Source organism: Triturus cristatus, unplaced genomic scaffold (genome assembly GCF_964204655.1).
Source record: "Triturus cristatus unplaced genomic scaffold, aTriCri1.1 SCAFFOLD_465, whole genome shotgun sequence".
Lineage (NCBI taxonomy): Eukaryota > Metazoa > Chordata > Amphibia > Caudata > Salamandridae > Triturus > Triturus cristatus.
The window spans coordinates 102,713-121,653 of record NW_028187791.1 but is presented as its reverse complement, the minus strand read 5'-3'; the positions used below and the strand labels follow the sequence as shown (position 1 = coordinate 121,653).

Genomic DNA, 18,941 nt, shown 5'->3' with positions numbered 1-18,941 from the left:
CCATAACCCTGGGTAGAAGTTGCGACTTCATCCCCTTGAAGCCTAACACCTGCAAATGTCACCAGTATCAGTAAAACTGGAGTCTGGAGGCTGGAAACACACCCAAGGCATTGCAGGTCCTATTCTGATACTGTAAAGGAGTTAAATACACTTTAATGAGTATGTGAAGTGTTTTGTTTTCACACCACCAGCCAGGGGTGAACCCTGAATTCTCACCCTGAGCGGAGCTCCATAACCCTGGGTAGAAGGTGCGACTTCATCCCCTTGAAGCCTAACACCTGCAAACGTCACAAGCATCAGTAAAACTGGTGCCTGGGTGCTGGAAACACACCCAAGGCCTTGCAGGCCTTATCCTGATACTGTAAAGGAGTTAAATACACTTTCCTGAGTATGTGAAGTGTTTTGTTTTCACACCTTGAGCCAGGGGTGAACCCTGAAATCTAACCCTGCGCGGAGCTCCATGACCCTGGGTAGAAGGTGCGACTTCTTCCCCTTGAAGCCTAACACCTGCAAATGTCACCAGTATCAGTAAAACTGGTGACTGGAGGCTGGAAACACACCCAAGGCATTGCAGGCCCTATTCTGATACTGTAAAGGAGTGAAATACACTTTAATGAGTATGTGAAGTGATTTGTTTTCACACCTCCAGCCAGGGGTGAACCCTGAAATCTTACCCTGCGCGGAGCTCCATGACCCTGGGTAGAAGGTGCGACTTCATCCCCTTGAAGCATAACACCTCCAAGTGTCACAAGTATCAGTACAACTGGTGCCTGGAGGCTGGAAACAAACCCAAGGCCTTGCAGGCCTTGTTCTGATACTGTAAAGGAGTTAAATACACTTTCCTGAGTAAGTGAAGTGTTTTATTTTCACACTTCCATCCAGGGGTGAACCCTGAAATCTCACCCTGCGCGGAGCTCCATAACCCTGGGTAGAAGGTGCGACTTCATCCCCTTGAAGCCTAACACCTGCAAATGTCACAAGTATCAGTAAAACTGGTGCCTGGAGGCTGGAAACACACCCAAGGCCTTGCAGGCCTTATTGTGATACTGTAAAGCAGTTAAATACACTTTCCTGAGTATGTGAAGTGTTTTATTTTCACACCTCCAGCCAGGGGTGAATCCTGAAATCTTACCCTGCGCGAAGCTCCATGACCCTGGGTAGAAGGTGCGACTTCATCCCCTTGAAGCATAACACCTCCAAGTGTCACAAGTATCAGTACAACTGGTGCCTGGAGGCTGGAAACAAACCCAAGGCCTTGCAGGCCTTGTTCTGATACTGTAAATGAGTTAAATACACTTTCCTGAGTAAGTGAAGTGTTTTATTTTCACACTTCCATCCAGGGGTGAACCCTGAAATCTCACCCTGCGCGAAGCTCCATGACCCTGGGTAGAAGGTGCGACTTCATCCCCTTGAAGCCTAACACCTGCAAATGTCACAAGTATCAGTAAAACTGGTGCCAGGAGGCTGGAAGTAGGCCCAAGGCCTTGCAGGCCTTATTCTGATACTGTAAAGGAGCTAAATACACTTTCCTGAGTGTGTGAAGTGTTTTATTTTCACACCTCCAGCCAGGGGTGAAGCCTGAAATCTCACCCTGCGCGGAGCTCCATGACCCTGGGTAGAAGGTGCGACTTCATCCCCTTGAAGCCTAACACCTACAAATGTCACAAGTATCAGTAAAACTGGTGCCAGGAGGCTGGAAGTAGGCCCAAGGCCTTGCAGGCCTTATTCTGATACTGTAAAGCAGCTAAATACGCTTTCCTGAGTATGTGAAGTGTTTTATTTTCACACCTCCAGCCAGGGGTGAAGCCTGAAATCTCACCCTGCGCGGAGCTCCATAACCCTGGGTAGAAGGTGCGGCTTCATCCCCTTGAAGCCTAACACCTGCAAATGTCACAAGTATCAGTAAATCTGGTGCCAGGAGGCTGGAAGTAGGCCAAAGGCCTTGCAGGCCTTATTCTGATACTGTAAAGCAGCTAAATACGCTTTCCTGAGTATGTGAAGTGTTTTATTTTCACACTTCCATCCAGGGGTGAACCCTGAAATCTCACCCTGCGCGAAGCTCCATGACCCTGGGTAGAAGGTGCGACTTCATCCCCTTGAAGCCTAACACCTGCAAATGTCACAAGTATCAGTAAAACTGGTGCCAGGAGGCTGGAAGTAGGCCCAAGGCCTTGCAGGCCTTATTCTGATACTGTAAAGGAGCTAAATACACTTTCCTGAGTGTGTGAAGTGTTTTATTTTCACACCTCCAGCCAGGGGTGAAGCCTGAAATCTCACCCTGCGCGGAGCTCCATGACCCTGGGTAGAAGGTGCGACTTCATCCCCTTGAAGCCTAACACCTACAAATGTCACAAGTATCAGTAAAACTGGTGCCAGGAGGCTGGAAGTAGGCCCAAGGCCTTGCAGGCCTTATTCTGATACTGTAAAGCAGCTAAATACGCTTTCCTGAGTATGTGAAGTGATTTATTTTCACACCTCCAGCCAGGGGTGAAGCCTGAAATCTCACCCTGCGCGGAGCTCCATAACCCTGGGTAGAAGGTGCGGCTTCATCCCCTTGAAGCCTAACACCTGCAAATGTCACAAGTATCAGTAAATCTGGTGCCAGGAGGCTGGAAGTAGGCCAAAGGCCTTGCAGGCCTTATTCTGATACTGTAAAGCAGCTAAATACGCTTTCCTGAGTATGTGAAGTGTTTTATTTTCACACTTCCATCCAGGGGTGAACCCTGAAATCTCACCCTGCGCGGAGCTCCATAACCCTGGGTAGAAGGTGCGACTTCATCCCCTTGAAGCCTAACACCTACAAATGTCACAAGTATCAGTAAAACTGGTGCCAGGAGGCTGGAAGTAGGCCCAAGGCCTTGCAGGCCTTATTCTGATACTGTAAAGCAGCTAAATACACTTTCCTGAGTATGTGAAGTGTATATTTTTCACACCTCAAGCCTGGGGTGAACCCTGAAATCTCACCCTGCGCGGAGCTCCATGACCCTGGGTAGAAGGTGCGACTTCATCCCCTTGAAGCCTAACACCTGCAAATGTCACAAGTATCAGTAAAACTGGTGCCTGGAGGCTGGAAACACACCCAAGGCCTTGCAGGCCTTAATATGATACTGTAAAGCAGTTAAATACACTTTCCTGAGGATGTGAAGTGTTTTATTTTCACACCTCAAGCCTGGGGTGAAGCCAGAAATCTCACCCTGCGCGGAGCTCAATGACACTGGGTAGAAGGTGCGACTTCATCCCCTTGAAGCCTAACACCTGCAAATGTCACAAGTATCAGTAAAACTGGTGCCAGGACGCTGGAAGTAGGCCCAAGGCCTTGCAGGCCTTATTCTGATACTGTAAAGCAGCTAAATACAATTTCCTGAGTATGTGAAGTGTTTTATTTTCACACCTCCAGCCAGGGGTGAAGCCTGAAATCTCACCCTGCGCGGAGCTCCATGACGCTGGGTAGAAGGTGCGACTTCATCCCCTTGAAGCCTAACACCTGCAAATGTCACAAGTATCAGTAAAACTGGTGCCAGGAGGCTGGAAGTAGGCCCAAGGCCTTGCAGGCCTTATTCTGATACTGTAAAGGAGCTAAATATACTTTCCTGAGTATGTGAAGCTTTTATTTTCACACCTCAAGCATGGGGTGAACCCTGAAATCTCACCCTGCGCGGAGCTCCATAACCCTGGGTAGAAGGTGCGACTTGATCCCCTTGAAGCCCAACACCTGCAAATGTCACAAGTATCAGTAAAACTGGTGCCAGTAGGCTGGATGTAGGCCCAAGGCCTTGCAGGCCTTATTCTGATACTGTAAAGGAGCTAAATACACTTTCCTGAGTATGTGAAGTGTTTTATTTTCACACCTCAAGCCTGGGGTGAACCCTGAAATCTCACCCTGCGCGGAGCTCCATGACCCTGGGTAGAAGGTGCGACTTCACCCCCTTGAAGCCTAACACCTACAAATGTCACAAGTATCAGTAAATCTGGTGCCAGGAGGCTGGAAGTAGGCCCAAGGCCTTGCAGGCCTTATTCTGATACTGTAAAGCAGCTAAATACACTTTCCTGAGTATGTGAAGTGTTTTATTTTCACACCTCCAGCCTAGGGTGAAGCCTGAAACCTTACCCTGCGCGGAGCTCCATGACCCTGGGTAGAAGGTGCGACTTCATCCCCTTGAAGCCTAACACCTGCAAATGTCACAAGTATCAGTAAAACTGGTGCCAGGAGGCTGGAAGTAGGCCCAAGGCCTTGCAGGCCTTATTCTGATACTGTAAAGGAGCTAAATACACTTTCCTGAGTATGTGAAGTGTTTTATTTTCACACCTCCAGCCAGGGGTGAAGCCTGAAATCTCACCCTGCGCGGAGCTCCATGACCCTGGGTAGAAGGTGCGACTTCATCCCCTTGAAGCCTAACACCTACAAATGTCACAAGTATCAGTAAAACTGGTGCCAGGAGGCTGGAAGTAGGCCCAAGGCCTTGCAGGCCTTATTCCGATACTGTAAAGCAGCTAAATACACTTTCCTGAGTATGTGAAGTGTTTTATTTTCACACCTCCAGCCAGGGGTGAAGCCTGAAATCTCACCCTGCGCGGAGCTCCATGACCCTGGGTAGAAGGTGCGACTTCATCCCCTTGAAGCATAACACCTCCAAGTGTCACAAGTATCAGTAAAACTGGTGCCAGGAGGCTGGAAGTAGGCCCAAGGCCTTGCAGGCCTTATTCTGATACTGTAAAGCAGCTAAATACGCTTTCCTGAGTATGTGAAGTGTTTTATTTTCACACCTCCAGCCAGGGGGGAAGCCTGAAATCTCACCCTGCACGGAGCTCCATGACACTGGGTAGAAGGTGCGACTTCATCCCCTTGAAGCCTAACACCTACAAATGTCACAAGTATCAGTAAATCTGGTGCCAGGAGGCTGGAAGTAGGCCCAAGGCCTTGCAGGCCTTATTCTGATACTGTAAAGGAGCTAAATGTACTTTCCTGAGTATGTGAAGCTTTTATTTTCACACCTCAAGCATGGGGTGAACCCTGAAATCTCACCCTGCGCGGAGCTCCATAACCCTGGGTAGAAAGTGCGACTTGATCCCCTTGAAGCCCAACACCTGCAAATGTCACAAGTATCAGTAAAACTGGTGCCAGTAGGCTGGATGTAGGCCCAAGGCCTTGCAGGCCTTATTCTGATACTGTAAAGGAGCTAAATACACTTTCCTGAGTATGTGAAGTGTTTTATTTTCACACCTCAAGCCTGGGGTGAACCCTGAAATCTCACCCTGCGCGGAGCTCCATGACCCTGGGTAGAAGGTGCGACTTCATCCCCTTGAAGCCTAACACCTACAAATGTCACAAGTATCAGTAAATCTGGTGCCAGGAGGCTGGAAGTAGGCCCAAGGCCTTGTTCTGATACTGTAAAGGAGTTAAATACACTTTCATGAGTATGTGAAGTGTTTTGTTTTCACACCTTGAGCCAGGGGTGAACCCTGAAATCTAACCCTGCGCGGAGCTCCATGACCCTGGGTAGAAGGTGCGACTTCTTCCCCTTGAAGCCTAACACCTGCAAATGTCACCAGTATCAGTAAAACTGGTGTCTGGAGGCTGGAAACACACCCAAGGCATTGCAGGCCCTATTCTGATACTGTAAAGGAGTGAAATACACTTTACTGAGTATGTGAAGTGTTTTGTTTTCACACCTTGAGCCAGGGGTGAAGCCTGAAATCTCACCCTGCACGGAGCTCCATGACACTGGGTAGAAGGTGCGACTTCATCCCCTTGAAGCCTAACACCTACAAATGTCACAAGTATCAGTAAATCTGGTGCCAGGAGGCTGGAAGTAGGCCCAAGGCCTTGCAGGCCTTGTTCTGATACTGTAAAGGAGTTAAATACACTTTCCTGAGTATGTGAAGTGTTTTATTTTCACACTTCCATCCAGGGGTGAACCCTGAAATCTCACCCTGCGCGGAGCTCCATGACCCTGGGTAGAAGGTGAGACGTCATCCCCTTGAAGCCTAACACCTGCAAATGTCACAAGTATCAGTAAAACTGGTGCCAGGAGGCTGGAAGTAGGCCCAAGGCCTTGCAGGCCTTATTCTGATACTGTAAAGCAGCTAAATACACTTTCCTGAGTATGTGAAGTGTTTTATTTTCACACCTCCAGCCAGGGGTGAAGCCTGAAATCTCACCCTGTGCGGAGCTCCATGACCCTGGGTAGAAGGTGCGACTTCATCCCCTTGAAGCATAACACCTCCAAGTGTCACAAGGATCAGTACAACTGGTGCCTGGAGGCTGGAAACAAACCCAAGACCTTGCAGGCCTTGTTCTGATACTGTAAAGCAGCTAAATACACTTTCCTGATTATGTGAAGTGTTTTATCTTCACACCTGCAGCCAGGGGTGAACCCTGAAATCTCACCCTGCGCGGAGCTCCATAGCCCTGGGTAGAAGGAGATACTGTGTCCCCTTAAACCTGTAATTTTCAAAATGTCATAAAAAGAATAAATCAAGCGCCTGGAGGCTAGAAATGGGCCCGAGACACTGAAGTCTTGGATCTGATAATGTAAAGGGCTTTGTGTACCTTTTGAGTGAAGTTTTTTTTCCCACCTCCAGCCGAGGGTTAAATCCTGAAATATTACCCCAATCGAAGCTCCATAGCCCTGTGTAGAAAAAGTGACTTCGTCCCCTTGGACCTAAAATGTTAGTACTTTTTTTTTATTTTTGTATTAAACATTGTTAAAGGGGTGACTGGAGGCTAATAAAATGGACCAGATACTGTGAAGGACATTATTTCATTTTTGGGCGAAAAAAAAATAAAAAAATAAAAATATATGTATTATATTATTATTGCGATTTTTTTTTTTTATTGGGGCCCATCTCCAGCTAAGGGGGAAAACCTGAAATGTTACCCGAAGCGGAGCTCCATTGCCCTGGGTAGAAGTAGTGCCATGGTCCCCTTGAACCAAAATGCCAACAAAAGAATAAATAAATAAATTTAAAAAAAGTACTAAAACAGGTGCTTAGAGGCCCAGAGGGTCCCGAAATCGGTCACGATCGATCACAAAAAAAATGAGGATCCCACACCCCATGGCCCTGCATGGGAACTCTATTTTACTGACTATTAAGCCCCCACGGAGTGGGGGCTTACAGCGCCCGAGCGGGAGACAAAAGTTAGAGTTAGCGCGGCCGATCCGCCGCCCGGCCATCTGGTCGCTCAGCTCCGAGGGCCATCTGGTCGCGCAACTCGGCGACCAGATGGCCGGCCGCACTCCCGGCGCGGCTAACTCTAACCTTTGTCCCTCGTCCGTGTTCTGTAAACCCCCACTACGTGGGGGCTTAATAGTTGAGGGAGAAATGACCGGCCCTGGGCCGGGCCAAACTCGCCTTGGGTCCCCAGTACAGGGCTCTAGGATGGCGGGCCCCTGGGCCGGCCTATACCCGCCTTAGGTCCCCAGTTCAGGGCTCCAGGATGGCGGGCCCCTGGGCCGGGCTATACCCGCCTTAGGTGCCCAGTACAGGGCTTCAGGATAGCGGCCCCATGGGCTGGACTGGGATGAACGCGCCCCTGGACCCCCATGCCGGGGCTCCAGGAAGGCACCCTGGCCCCGGGACAGTGCCTTGCATGGCAGGGTGGCTGCGGAGAGTTCCCCTGATGCACCCCTCACTCGACCCGCTGTGGGCCTAGAAAGCAGCCCTAGCGCATAGACACAGCTCTCCCATGACATCGTGGTCGGCTCTTAAAAGAGCCTTTGGGTTTTGTTTTGTTTTTTCCGTGGGCAAGCCGAGTGTTTACCCGCCGAATCCGTAGAGGGTGCGACCCTGACGCTTCAGGGCGTAGACCACATCCATGGCGGTGACGGTCTTCCTCTTGGCGTGCTCGGTGTAGGTGACGGCGTCCCGGATCACGTTCTCCAGGAAAACCTTCAACACCCCGCGGGTCTCCTCGTAGATGAGGCCGGAGATGCGCTTGACCCCGCCACGGCGCGCCAGGCGGCGAATGGCTGGCTTGGTGATGCCCTGGATGTTGTCCCGGAGCACCTTGCGGTGCCTCTTGGCGCCGCCTTTGCCGAGCCCCTTCCCTCCTTTACCGCGTCCAGACATGGTCTCCTGTCGGTGCTGTGACTGAGCAGAAATGAGGGCCGCGGCCAGCGGCGGCTGCTTATATGGAGGAGCTGTGCCGGACCAGCTAGGGCGCTGCAAGCGGCCCACGTGACTCAAAGGATGGCGAGGGAGCCCGCCCCGGACCGCCCTCTGCAGGGAGCGGGGGCTGGAGCGGCCGTTGCCGTTTGAAAAAGAGCGCGCTCCCAGCCGCCTCTTTGTCGTGGGCTCTGCAGCTGCCGCCGGGGCATAGATCACAGTCAAGCACACACACACGCGCCTCCCTTCCCGGGCCCCCACTCGTCACCGCGGCCCGCCTAACCCTGGCGCTCGGTGCCCGCTCCCACCATGAACAGAAGGCTCTGAAAAGTGTTAATGGAGCAAACAGGTTAACGGCCTCGCCGGCAGCACCCAGCTGTGTGCGGCCGCCCGCCACCCCGTAACACTGTCCACATGTCACGCCCGGTTGTGGCAAGTCTGTAAACTGCCCCTATTAAAATGTACATTTTTTTTTTTTTTTTACAAAAACATTATTATTGTGGGCCTCAAGCTAGGTTTTGGGACGGGGGCAAGATCTACGTGTACGTCCGAGGGCTTGTGCATGCCCTCCTATGTAGCGACGGTGCGGGCGCTGCCGCAACTATGAAGCCGCCAGAGTAACACCTTGGCCACGGATACGCTCTTTGATGGAGTCTGTGGTTGGCCCTGAAAAGAGCCTTTGTGTTTAGGGTGCGTTTCCACGGTGGTCTGCGGGCCTTTACTTGCTTGCTTTGCCCCCTGCCTTGTGGCTCTCGGTTTTCTTGGGCAGCAGCACGGCCTGGATGTTGGGCAGGACTCCTCCCTGGGCGATGGTGACTCGGCCCAGCAGCTTGTTCAGCTCCTCGTCGTTGCGGATGGCCAGCTGGAGGTGTCTGGGGATGATGCGGGTCTTTTTGTTGTCCCGGGCCGCGTTGCCGGCCAGCTCCAGGATCTCAGCGGTCAGGTACTCCAGGACTGCAGCCAGATAGACTGGGGCACCGGCGCCCACCCTCTCGGCGTAGCTTCCCTTGCGGAGCAGCCTGTGCACACGGCCCACGGGGAACTGGAGCCCGGCTCTGGAAGAGCGTGTCTTGGCCTTAGCGCGGGCCTTTCCTCCTTGCTTTCCGCGTCCAGACATGGCGATCGATGCAGGGGCTCACTCACACAACAGAGAGAATAGTACTGCTGTTCTGCGGGACTCCGGCGATATAAAGACTTCGGGCGCTTCTGATTGGTTGACAGCTAGGCTCTGATAGTTCTTCTCATTGGAGGGAGGAGGGCTTCCTTTTCACCAATCAAAGTTCCAGTACCGCATTACAAAGGGAAGTGGGGGCCCTGCCTGAGCCTGCCAATGAGACGGGAGAGCAGAGAAGCAGCTACTTTACACGGCCAGCCTATAAATACAAGTGCCGGGCTCGCCTGCCTTATTTCTCTCGGCTCCACAGGAAGCGGTGCAGATTGTCGACCATGCCTGAACCAGCCAAGTCCGCGCCGGCTCCCAAGAAGGGCTCCAAGAAAGCGCTCTCCAAGCCGCCCAAGAAGGACGGGAAGAAGCGCAAGAGGAGCAGGAAGGAAAGCTATGCTATCTACATTTACAAAGTGATGAAGCAGGTGCACCCGGACACCGGCATCTCCTCCAAGGCCATGGGCATCATGAACTCCTTCGTGAACGACATCTTCGAGCGCATCGCCGGGGAGGCTTCCCGCCTGGCCCACTACAACTCGCGGCGCACCATCACCTCCCGGGAGATCCAGACCGCAGTGCGTCTGCTGCTGCCCGGAGAGCTGGCCAAGCACGCCGTGTCCGAGGGCACCAAGGCCGTCACCAAGTACACCAGCGCCAAGTAAGGGTTCGAGGCGCATCCCCAACTAACACAACGGCTCTTTTAAGGGCCACTCACGTCCTCCCCTAAGAGCTAATGTGCTTCATTTATGACCGGAGAAAGAAGTGTTTTAAACGGTAATGTTGAGCGCACAAGACCCGCTCTCACGGGGCTTGCTGCAGACCGAGGGACGATGGACCAGGCAACCCGTTTTAATAAGCATGTTTATATGAATGAGCCCTCTTTGGGACCAAGTGTCACACAAGCACTGTAATGTAACGATGACGTTAAATAAAGCCCACGCGGAACTCGCACGGCTGCCCCCGGGCTTATTGTTTCCTGCGACCAGTTTTAGTGTGTGCGGGTGTCACGTTGTGTTTGTACTTTAAGACCAGGGGCAACGGCTAACATCCGCCCCAGGGCAAAGGCTCCCGAAATCGGGACACATAAACCCGATGTACAGATGCCCCACAGCGCTGGCTTGTGACCAGCGGATCCCAGCACGACCCTCTACCCAAACAAAGCGCTTTATTAATTGAAGAGGTGGCTGTGCACACCGAGTGCTCGGATTTCCCAGTGCCGGTATAAGTTTCCCAGTGCCGGTATAAGTTACCCAGTACTCGGGGTACTCTCAGCCAGCCCACCCACCCACACCTGTAGAACATGGCAGATAAGAGAAGCTCGTAGGTGACAGGGTGGTGGCCCTTAAAAGAGCCGTTGTGGTGGTTGTTCGGGTCGGTGTCTCCTTAGGCCCTCTCGCCTCGGATACGACGGGCCAGCTGGATGTCCTTGGGCATGATGGTCACCCTCTTGGCGTGGATGGCGCACAGGTTGGTGTCCTCGAAGAGCCCGACCAGGTAGGCCTCGCTGGCCTCTTGCAGGGCCATGACGGCGGAGCTCTGGAAGCGCAGGTCGGTCTTGAAGTCCTGGGCGATCTCCCTCACCAAGCGCTGGAAGGGCAGCTTGCGGATGAGGAGCTCGGTGGACTTCTGGTAGCGGCGGATCTCGCGGAGAGCCACAGTGCCGGGTCGGTAGCGGTGAGGCTTCTTGACTCCACCGGTGGCAGGGGCGCTCTTGCGGGCAGCCTTGGTGGCCAGCTGCTTGCGAGGCGCTTTGCCGCCGGTGGACTTGCGGGCTGTCTGCTTGGTGCGGGCCATGGCGGGAGCGGTCTCTCTCAACGACGAGCGAGGAAGAATGGAGTTCGAGCAGGCAAGAGCCCTATTTATGCACTCGAAGACGGAGGGCTGCTCTGGTTGGCTGAAGCGACCGCCCCAGGTTTGAAAACAGCCCGCGGTGTGCAACGATTGGCTACTCAACCGGAGGCTGTAGCCTGCCTCTCCAATGAGCTGTGGAGAAAAAGACACCCTCCGATTGGACGATGTACGTTGGAGCCGAAGCCCGCGCTTCGGTCAACCTTTGTCTCCGTGTCCATCCACTCATTTGTAGTCACACGAACCACTCGCCCCCGATCAACTGGGCGAGGAGACCAGGATGTTTTAAGTGTACCGCCCTTGGTCACCCTGGAACACGCCGCCGTTGACTGCGCTCGATTTCACGTTCACAATCGTCTGCTTTATGCAGACACCACTTCGAGTCTGCCCGGATACAGTGAAAGCACCAAGGCACACGTTATCTCACATTTATTATAAACTGAGGTCTAATAACTCCCAGACCCCCTTCTTTCTTTGTTATAAAGATTCCAATCCACGCAGCACCAAAAGAGCCGTTCATATGACCAAGATCACACACGGCACTCGCGTGTGTAAAGGTGCGCTAGGGATTTACTGTGCCGTTTATTATTATTGAGAAGTGTGCACGCGGGGTGAAAGGGTGGGGGTGAACAAGCTCTCTTCTAGACCGGGTGGATGGCTCTTAAAAGAGCCGTTGTGTTTGCAGTGTCTCGGTGCAAGCCCTTACTTCTTCTTGGGCGCTGCCTTCTTGGGCTTGGCTGCTTTGGGCTTGGCTGCCTTGGGTTTGACTACCTTGGCAGGGCTTTTCTTGGCCACTTTGGGCTTCGCCGCCTTGGCTTTCGCTGGGCTCTTGGCAGCCTTCTTGGCGGGGGCAGCCTTGGGCTTCTTGGGGCTCTTTGCTGCCGCTGGCTTCTTGACCTTCTTAGGGCTCTTCTTGACCCCCGCGGGAGCCTTTTTGGGCTTCTTGGCAGCAGGGGCAGCTTTCTTAGCCGCTGGTTTCTTGGTCTTGGCGGCCGCCTTCTTGGCCGCCTTCTTGCCCTCCAGCTGCTTCTTGTTCACCTTGAAGGATCCGGAGGCCCCGGTGCCCTTCAGCTGGGCCAGGGCGCCTTTGCTGACCAGGCTCTTGACGGAGGCCTTGACCCGGCTCTTGTTCTTGTCCACATCGTAGCCCTCGGCGATCAGCCCCTTCTTCATGGCCGACAGGGAGACTCCCTTCCTCTCGGCAGAGGCGGTCACCACCTTCAAGATCAGATCGGCCACGCTGGGGCCGGAAGGCTTCTTGGCCTTGGAGGCCCCCGCTGTCTTCTTCTGCTGCTTCTTCTTGGGGGCGACCTCAGCGGGAGGCGCCGCGGCGGCTGGAGCGGTTTCGGCCATTGCAATGCAAGTCTCGGCGCGGGCGCTGTCACAGAACAGAAATGTCCCTCTCGGCCCGAGCCCCGTGAATATATACAGGGAGGAGCCAGCCTCTGATTGGTCGCGAGCAGACAGGGCTCTGCGAGGCACACTCGGCTCTCTGCTCCGAGCTGACTTTTGTGTTTCCTACCTTCCGATTATCCACGTTTTAAAGCACAATCAGTTAAACACGCGCTTCCACACATGTATGACCAGGAGCCCAGCTTCGGCCCTCTCCCGGGCCTGCCCCCGTTTCGGATCCACCCCTCGTCCCTGGCTTGTGATCCGCGGGGAGACGGCGCTCCCCCGACGGTGGACGCCTCCATGCCTGAAATCGCGGGCTCCCGGCCCCTTTTCCCCGGTCCACTCTCGCCTCCTGCGGCCGGGAGCGGCGGCCCGCGGGAGGGAGGGGGCTCCTGCAGGGAGCGGGCCCTGCGGCGTCACAGTGGGGCTGCGGGGGCCGCGGGGAGCGCGTTCTGGAACGGGCCGAAGTAACACAGGGCTCCGCCGGCCGAGCGCGGGGTGGAAACAATGCCAGGGAGCCCCCAGCCCGGCGCCTGCACCCTTGGCTGTGGCACCCACGGCTGGGGGGGGCGCAACCGGAGGCCTTTTACAAGCAGCGGGGCACGGCCCTGGCTCCGGCCTCGCATGCATCACCAGGCGGCCGTGTGCTGGCAGCTTCACATGCAGGCAGAGGGCATTCACTGCCGAGCGCCGAGCCAGAGGAGGCGGGCGCAGACTAAATAAAATAAATACAGTGACACAACGAAGGAAGGCGGCCGAGTTAGGCCTACATGTTTAAAAACACCCCAAGTGAGAGCAGAGGGTGGGAATGCACCTGAAATGGAGACCCCAGTACCGGCATGGAGGCACTCTACTGAGCTGATTTTTAAAGCTGGAGCTAGGTGTACGTCTGAGGTGACATCTGTAGACAGAGTGAGTTACTGTATGTCAGACGCTGAGCCTATGACCGGGGGGAGGCCCACTGCGGAACTGAATAGTACAGTACAGAGTGAGGCATGTGACTACAACTGTTCTACTGAGCCCTATCGCTGGAGTGGGGACCACTCCTGAATCCAATGGTATATCACGAGGGAGACCTGAGACCAGAAATGATATTCTGCGCCCTGTAGCCTAATCGAGGCCTGCTGCTAATTTGGACGGAGGTAGGGGAAGAAAACAGAACACTTCACATAGTCCAGAACGTACATGAACACCAGTCCCAGTATCAGATCTTAGCCTTCAGGATCTCCGGCCCATCCCTAGCTTCCAGGTACCTGTTTTAGTAATATGTGTGACATTTGGAGGTGTACAGCTTCAAGGGGATGAAGTTGCACCTTCTACACAGGGTTGAGGAGCTCCGCGCAGGGTGAGATTTCAGGGTTCATGCCTGGCTGGAGGTGTGAAAACAAAACACTCCACATAGTCACACCTCCATCCAGGGGTGAACCCTGAAATCTCACCCTGCGCGGAGCTCCATGACCCTGGGTAGAAGGTGCGACTTCATCCCCTTGAAGCCTAACACCTACAAATGTCACAAGTATCAGTACAACTGGTGCCAGGAGGCTGGAAGTAGGCCCAAGGCCTTGCAGGCCATATTCTGATACTGTAAAGGAGCTAAATACACTTTCCTGAGAATGTGAGGTGTTTTATTTTCACACCTCCAACCTGGGGTGAACCCTGAAATCTCACCCTGCGCGGAGCTCTATAACCCTGGGTAGAAGGTGAGACTTCATCCCCTTGAAGCTTAACACCTTAAAATGTCACAAAGTATCAGTAAAACTGGTACCTGGAGGCTGGAAACACACCCAAGGCCTTGCAGGCCTTGTTCTGATACTGTGAAGGAGTTAAATACACTTTACTGAGTATGTAAAGTGTTTTGTTTTCACACCAACAGCCAGGGGTGAACCCTGAATTCTCACCCTGCGCGGAGCTCCATAACCTTGGGTAGAAGGTGCAACTTCATCCCCTTGAAGCCTAACACCTGCAAATGTCACAAGTATCAGTAAATTGGTGCTAGGAGGCTGGAAACACACCCAAGGCATTGCAGGTCCTATTCTGATACTGTAAAGGAGTTAAATACACTTTACTGAGTATGTGAAGTGTTTTGTTTTCACACCACCAGCCAGGGGTGAACCCTGAATTCTCACCCTGAGCGGAGCTCCATAACCCTGGGTAGAAGGTGCGACTTCATCCCCTTGAAGCCTAACACCTGCAAACGTCACAAGCATCAGTAAAACTGGTGCCTGGATGCTGGAAACACACCCAGGGCCTTGCAGGCCTTATCCTGATACTGTAAAGGAGTTAAATACACTTTCCTGAGTATGTGAAGTGTTTTGTTTTCACACCTTGAGCCAGGGGTGAACCCTGAAATCTAACCCTGCGCGGAGCTCCATGACCCTGGGTAGAAGGTGCGACTTCTTCCCCTTGAAGCCTAACACCTGCAAATGTCACCAGTATCAGTAAAACTGGTGTCTGGAGGCTGGAAACACACCCAAGGCATTGCAGGCCCTATTCTGATACTGTAAAGGAGTGAAATACACTTTACTGAGTATGTGAAGTGTTTTGTTTTCACACCTTGAGCCAGGGGTGAACCCTGAAATCTAACCCTGCGCGGAGCTCCGTGACCATGGGTAGAAGGTGCGACTTCTTCCCCTTGAAGCCTAACATCTGCAAATGTCACAAGCATCAGTAAAACTGGTGTCTGGAGGCTGGAATTAGGCCCAAGGCCTTGCAGGCCTTGTTCAGTTACTGTGAAGGAGATAAATACTCTTTACTGAGTATGTGAAGTGTTTTGTTTACACACAAACAGCCAGGGGTGAACCCTGAATTCTCACCCTGCGCGGAGCTCCATAACCCTGGGTAGAAGGTGCGACTTCATCCCCTTGAAGCCTAACACCTGCAAATGTCACAAGCATCAGTAAAACTGGTGCCTGGATGCTGGAAACACACCCAAGGCCTTGCAGGCCTTATTCTGATACTGTAAAGGAGTTAAATACACTTTCCTGAGTATGTGAAGTGTTTTATTTTCACACCTCCAGCCAGGGGTGAACCCTGATATCTCACCCTGCGCGGAGCTCCATACCCTTGGGTAGAAGGTGCAACTTTATCCCCTTGAAGCCTAACACCTGCAAATGTCACAAGTATCAGTAAATTGGTGCCAGGAGGCTGGAATTAGGCCCAAGGCCTTGCAGGCCTTGTTCTGATACTGTGAAGGAGTTAAATACACTTTACTGAGTATGTAAAGTGTTTTGTTTTCACACCAACAGCCAGGGGTGAACCCTGAATTCTCACCCTGCGCGGAGCTCCATAACCTTGGGTAGAAGGTGCAACTTCATCCCCTTGAAGCCTAACACCTGCAAATGTCACCAGTATCAGTAAAACTGGTGTCTGGAGGCTGGAAACACACCCAAGGCCTTGCAGGCCTTATTATGATACTGTAAAGCAGTTAAATACACTTTCCTGAGTATGTGAAGTGTTTTATTTTCACACCTCCAGACAGGGGTGAACCCTGATATCTCACCCTGCGCGGAGCTCCATACCCTTGGGTAGAAGGTGCAACTTTATCCCCTTGAAGCCTAACACCTGCAAATGTCACAAGTATCAGTAAATTGGTGCCAGGAGGTTGGAATTAGGCCCAAGGCCTTGCAGGCCTTGTTCTGATACTGTGAAGGAGTTAAATACACTTTACTGAGTATGTAAAGTGTTTTGTTTTCACACCAACAGCCAGGGGTGAACCCTGAATTCTCACCCTGCGCGGAGCTCCATAACCTTGGGTAGAAGGTGCAACTTCATCCCCTTGAAGCCTAACACCTGCAAATGTCACAAGTATCAGTAAATTGGTGCTAGGAGGCTGGAAGTAGGCCCAAGGCCTTGCAGGCCTTGTTCTGATACTGTGAAGGAGTTAAATACACTTTACTGAGTATGTAAAGTGTTTTGTTTTCACACCAACAGCCAGGGGTGAACCCTGAATTCTCACCCTGCGCGGAGCTCCATAACGCTGGGTAGAAGTTGCGACTTCATCCCCTTGAAGCCTAACACCTGCAAATGTCACCAGTATCAGTAAAACTGGTGTCTGGAGGCTGGAAACACACCCAAGGCATTGCAGGTCCTATTCTGATACTGTAAAGGAGTTAAATACACTTTACTGAGAATGTGAAGTGTTTTGTTTTCACACCTTGAGCCAGGGGTGAACCCTGAAATCTAACCCTGCGCGGAGCTCCATGACCCTGGGTAGAAGGTGCGACTTCCTCCCCTTGAAGCCTAACACCTGCAAATGTCACAAGGATCATTAAAACTGGTGTCTGGAGGCTGGAATTAGGCCCAAGGCCTTGCAGGCCTTGTTCAGTTACTGTGAAGGAGATAGATACTCTTTACTGAGTATGTGAAGTGTTTTGTTTACACACAAACAGCCAGGGGTGAACCCTGAATTCTCACCCTGCGCAGAGCTCCATAACCCTGGGTAGAAGGTGCGACTTCATCCCCTTGAAGCCTAACACCTGCAAATGTCACAAGCATCAGTAAAACTGGTGCCTGGATGCTGGAAACACACCCAAGGCCTTGCAGGCCTTATTCTGATACTGTAAAGGAGTTAAATACACTTTCCTGAGTATGTGAAGTGTTTTATTTTCACACCTCCAGCCAGGGGTGAACCCTGATATCTCACCCTGCGCGGAGCTCCATACCCTTGGGTAGAAGGTGCAACTTTATCCCCTTGAAGCCTAACACCTGCAAATGTCACAAGTATCAGTACATTGGTGCCAGGAGGCTGGAATTAGGCCCAAGGCCTTGCAGGCCTTGTTCTGATACTGTGAAGGAGTTAAATACACTTTACTGAGTATGTAAAGTGTTTTGTTTTCACACCAACAGCCAGGGGTGAACCCTGAATTCTCACCCTGCGCGGAGCTCCATAACCTTGGGTAGAAGGTGCAACTTCATCCCCTTGAAGCCTAACACCTGCAAATGTCACAAGTATCAGTAAATTGGTGCTAGGAGGCTGGAAGTAGGCCCAAGGCCTTGCAGGCCTTGTTCTGATACTGTGAAGGAGTTAAATACACTTTACTGAGTATGTAAAGTGTTTTGTTTTCACACCAACAGCCAGGGGTGAACCCTGAATTCTCACCCTGCGCGGAGCTCCATAACCCTGGGTAGAAGGTGCGACTTCATCCCCTTGAAGCCTAACACCTGCAAATGTCACAAGCATCAGTAAAACTGGTTCCTGGATGCTGGAAACACACCCAAGGCCTTGCAGGCCTTATTCTGATACTGTAAAGGAGTTAAATACACTTTGCTGAGTATGTGAAGTGTTTTATTTTCACACCTCCAGCCAGGGTTGAACCCTGATATCTCACCCTGCGCGGAGCTCCATACCCTTGGGTAGAAGGTGCAACTTTATCCCCTTGAAGCCTAACACCTGCAAATGTCACAAGTATCAGTAAATTGGTGCCAGGAGGCTGGAATTAGGCCCAAGGCCTTGCAGGCCTTGTTCTGATACCGTGAAGGAGTTAAATACACTTTACTGAGTATGTAAAGTGTTTTGTTTTCACACCAACAGCCAGGGGTGAACCCTGAATTCTCACCCTGCGCGGAGCTCCATAACCTTGGGTAGAAGGTGCAACTTCATCCCCTTGAAGCCTAACACCTGCAAATGTCACAAGTATCAGTAAATTGGTGCTAGGAGGCTGGAAGTAGGCCCAAGGCCTTGCAGGCCTTGTTCTGATACTGTGAAGGAGTTAAATACACTTTACTGAGTATGTAAAGTGTTTTGTTTTCACACCAACAGCCAGGGGTGAACCCTGAATTCTCACCCTGCGCGGAGCTCCATAACCCTGGGTAGAAGTTGCGACTTCATCCCCTTGAAGCCTAACACCTGCAAATGTCACAAGCATCAGTAAAACTGGAGTCTGGAGGCTGGAAACACACCCAAGGCATTGCAGGTCCTATTCTGATACTGTAAAGGAGTTAAATACACTTTACTGAGTATGTGAAGTGTTTTGTTTTCACACCACCAGCCAGGGGTGAACCCTGAATTCTCACCCTGAGCGGAGCTCCATAACCCTGGGTAGAAGGTGCGACTTCATCCCCTTGAAGCCTAACACCTGCAAACGTCACAAGCATCAGTAAAACTGGTGCCTGGGTGCTGGAAACACACCCAAGGCCTTGCAGGCCTTATCCTGATACTGTAAAGGAGTTAAATACACTTTCCTGAGTATGTGAAGTGTTTTGTTTTCACACCTTGAGCCAGGGGTGAACCCTGAAATCTAACCCTGCGCGGAGCTCCATGACCCTGGGTAGAAGGTGCGACTTCTTCCCCTTGAAGCCTAACACCTGCAAATGTCACCAGTATCAGTAAAACTGGTGTCTGGAGGCTGGAAACACACCCAAGGCATTGCAGGCCCTATTCTGATACTGTAAAGGAGTGAAATACACTTTACTGAGTATGTGAAGTGAT

The 18,941-nt window shown here is 52.1% G+C and overlaps 4 protein-coding genes across 4 annotated transcripts; 1 reads left to right on the top strand and 3 right to left on the bottom strand.

Moving 5' to 3' along the window:
- Positions 1–7,699: 7,699 nt before the first annotated feature.
- Positions 7,700–8,558, bottom strand: LOC146770503 (histone H4). Its single transcript, XM_085640394.1, has one exon. It carries the CDS (start codon positions 8,068–8,070, stop codon positions 7,759–7,761), a length of 312 nt encoding a protein of 103 aa, XP_085496520.1. The 5' UTR covers positions 8,071–8,558; the 3' UTR covers positions 7,700–7,758.
- Positions 8,559–9,405: 847 nt separating this feature from the next.
- Positions 9,406–9,936, top strand: LOC146770502 (histone H2B 1.2-like). The gene has a single exon (XM_085640393.1). It carries the CDS (start codon positions 9,553–9,555, stop codon positions 9,931–9,933), a length of 381 nt encoding a protein of 126 aa, XP_085496519.1. The 5' UTR covers positions 9,406–9,552; the 3' UTR covers positions 9,934–9,936.
- A 712-nt stretch (positions 9,937–10,648) lies between these two features.
- Positions 10,649–11,647, bottom strand: LOC146770501 (histone H3). Its single transcript, XM_085640392.1, has one exon. The coding sequence runs from the start codon at positions 11,063–11,065 to the stop codon at positions 10,655–10,657; it is 411 nt and encodes a 136-aa protein (XP_085496518.1). The 5' UTR covers positions 11,066–11,647; the 3' UTR covers positions 10,649–10,654.
- Positions 11,648–11,774: 127 nt separating this feature from the next.
- On the bottom strand, positions 11,775–12,703 carry LOC146770500 (histone H1.3-like). Its single transcript, XM_085640391.1, has one exon. It carries the CDS (start codon positions 12,470–12,472, stop codon positions 11,822–11,824), a length of 651 nt encoding a protein of 216 aa, XP_085496517.1. The 5' UTR covers positions 12,473–12,703; the 3' UTR covers positions 11,775–11,821.
- Positions 12,704–18,941: the final 6,238 nt, after the last annotated feature.

Excerpts from the sequence above, each read along its gene's own strand:
- LOC146770503 (XM_085640394.1), bottom strand. The coding sequence starts at position 8,070 with ATGTCTGGACGCGGTAAAGGAGGGAAGGGGCTCGGCAAAGGCGGCGCC.
- LOC146770502 (XM_085640393.1), top strand. The coding sequence starts at position 9,553 with ATGCCTGAACCAGCCAAGTCCGCGCCGGCTCCCAAGAAGGGCTCCAAG.
- LOC146770501 (XM_085640392.1), bottom strand. The coding sequence starts at position 11,065 with ATGGCCCGCACCAAGCAGACAGCCCGCAAGTCCACCGGCGGCAAAGCG.
- LOC146770500 (XM_085640391.1), bottom strand. The coding sequence starts at position 12,472 with ATGGCCGAAACCGCTCCAGCCGCCGCGGCGCCTCCCGCTGAGGTCGCC.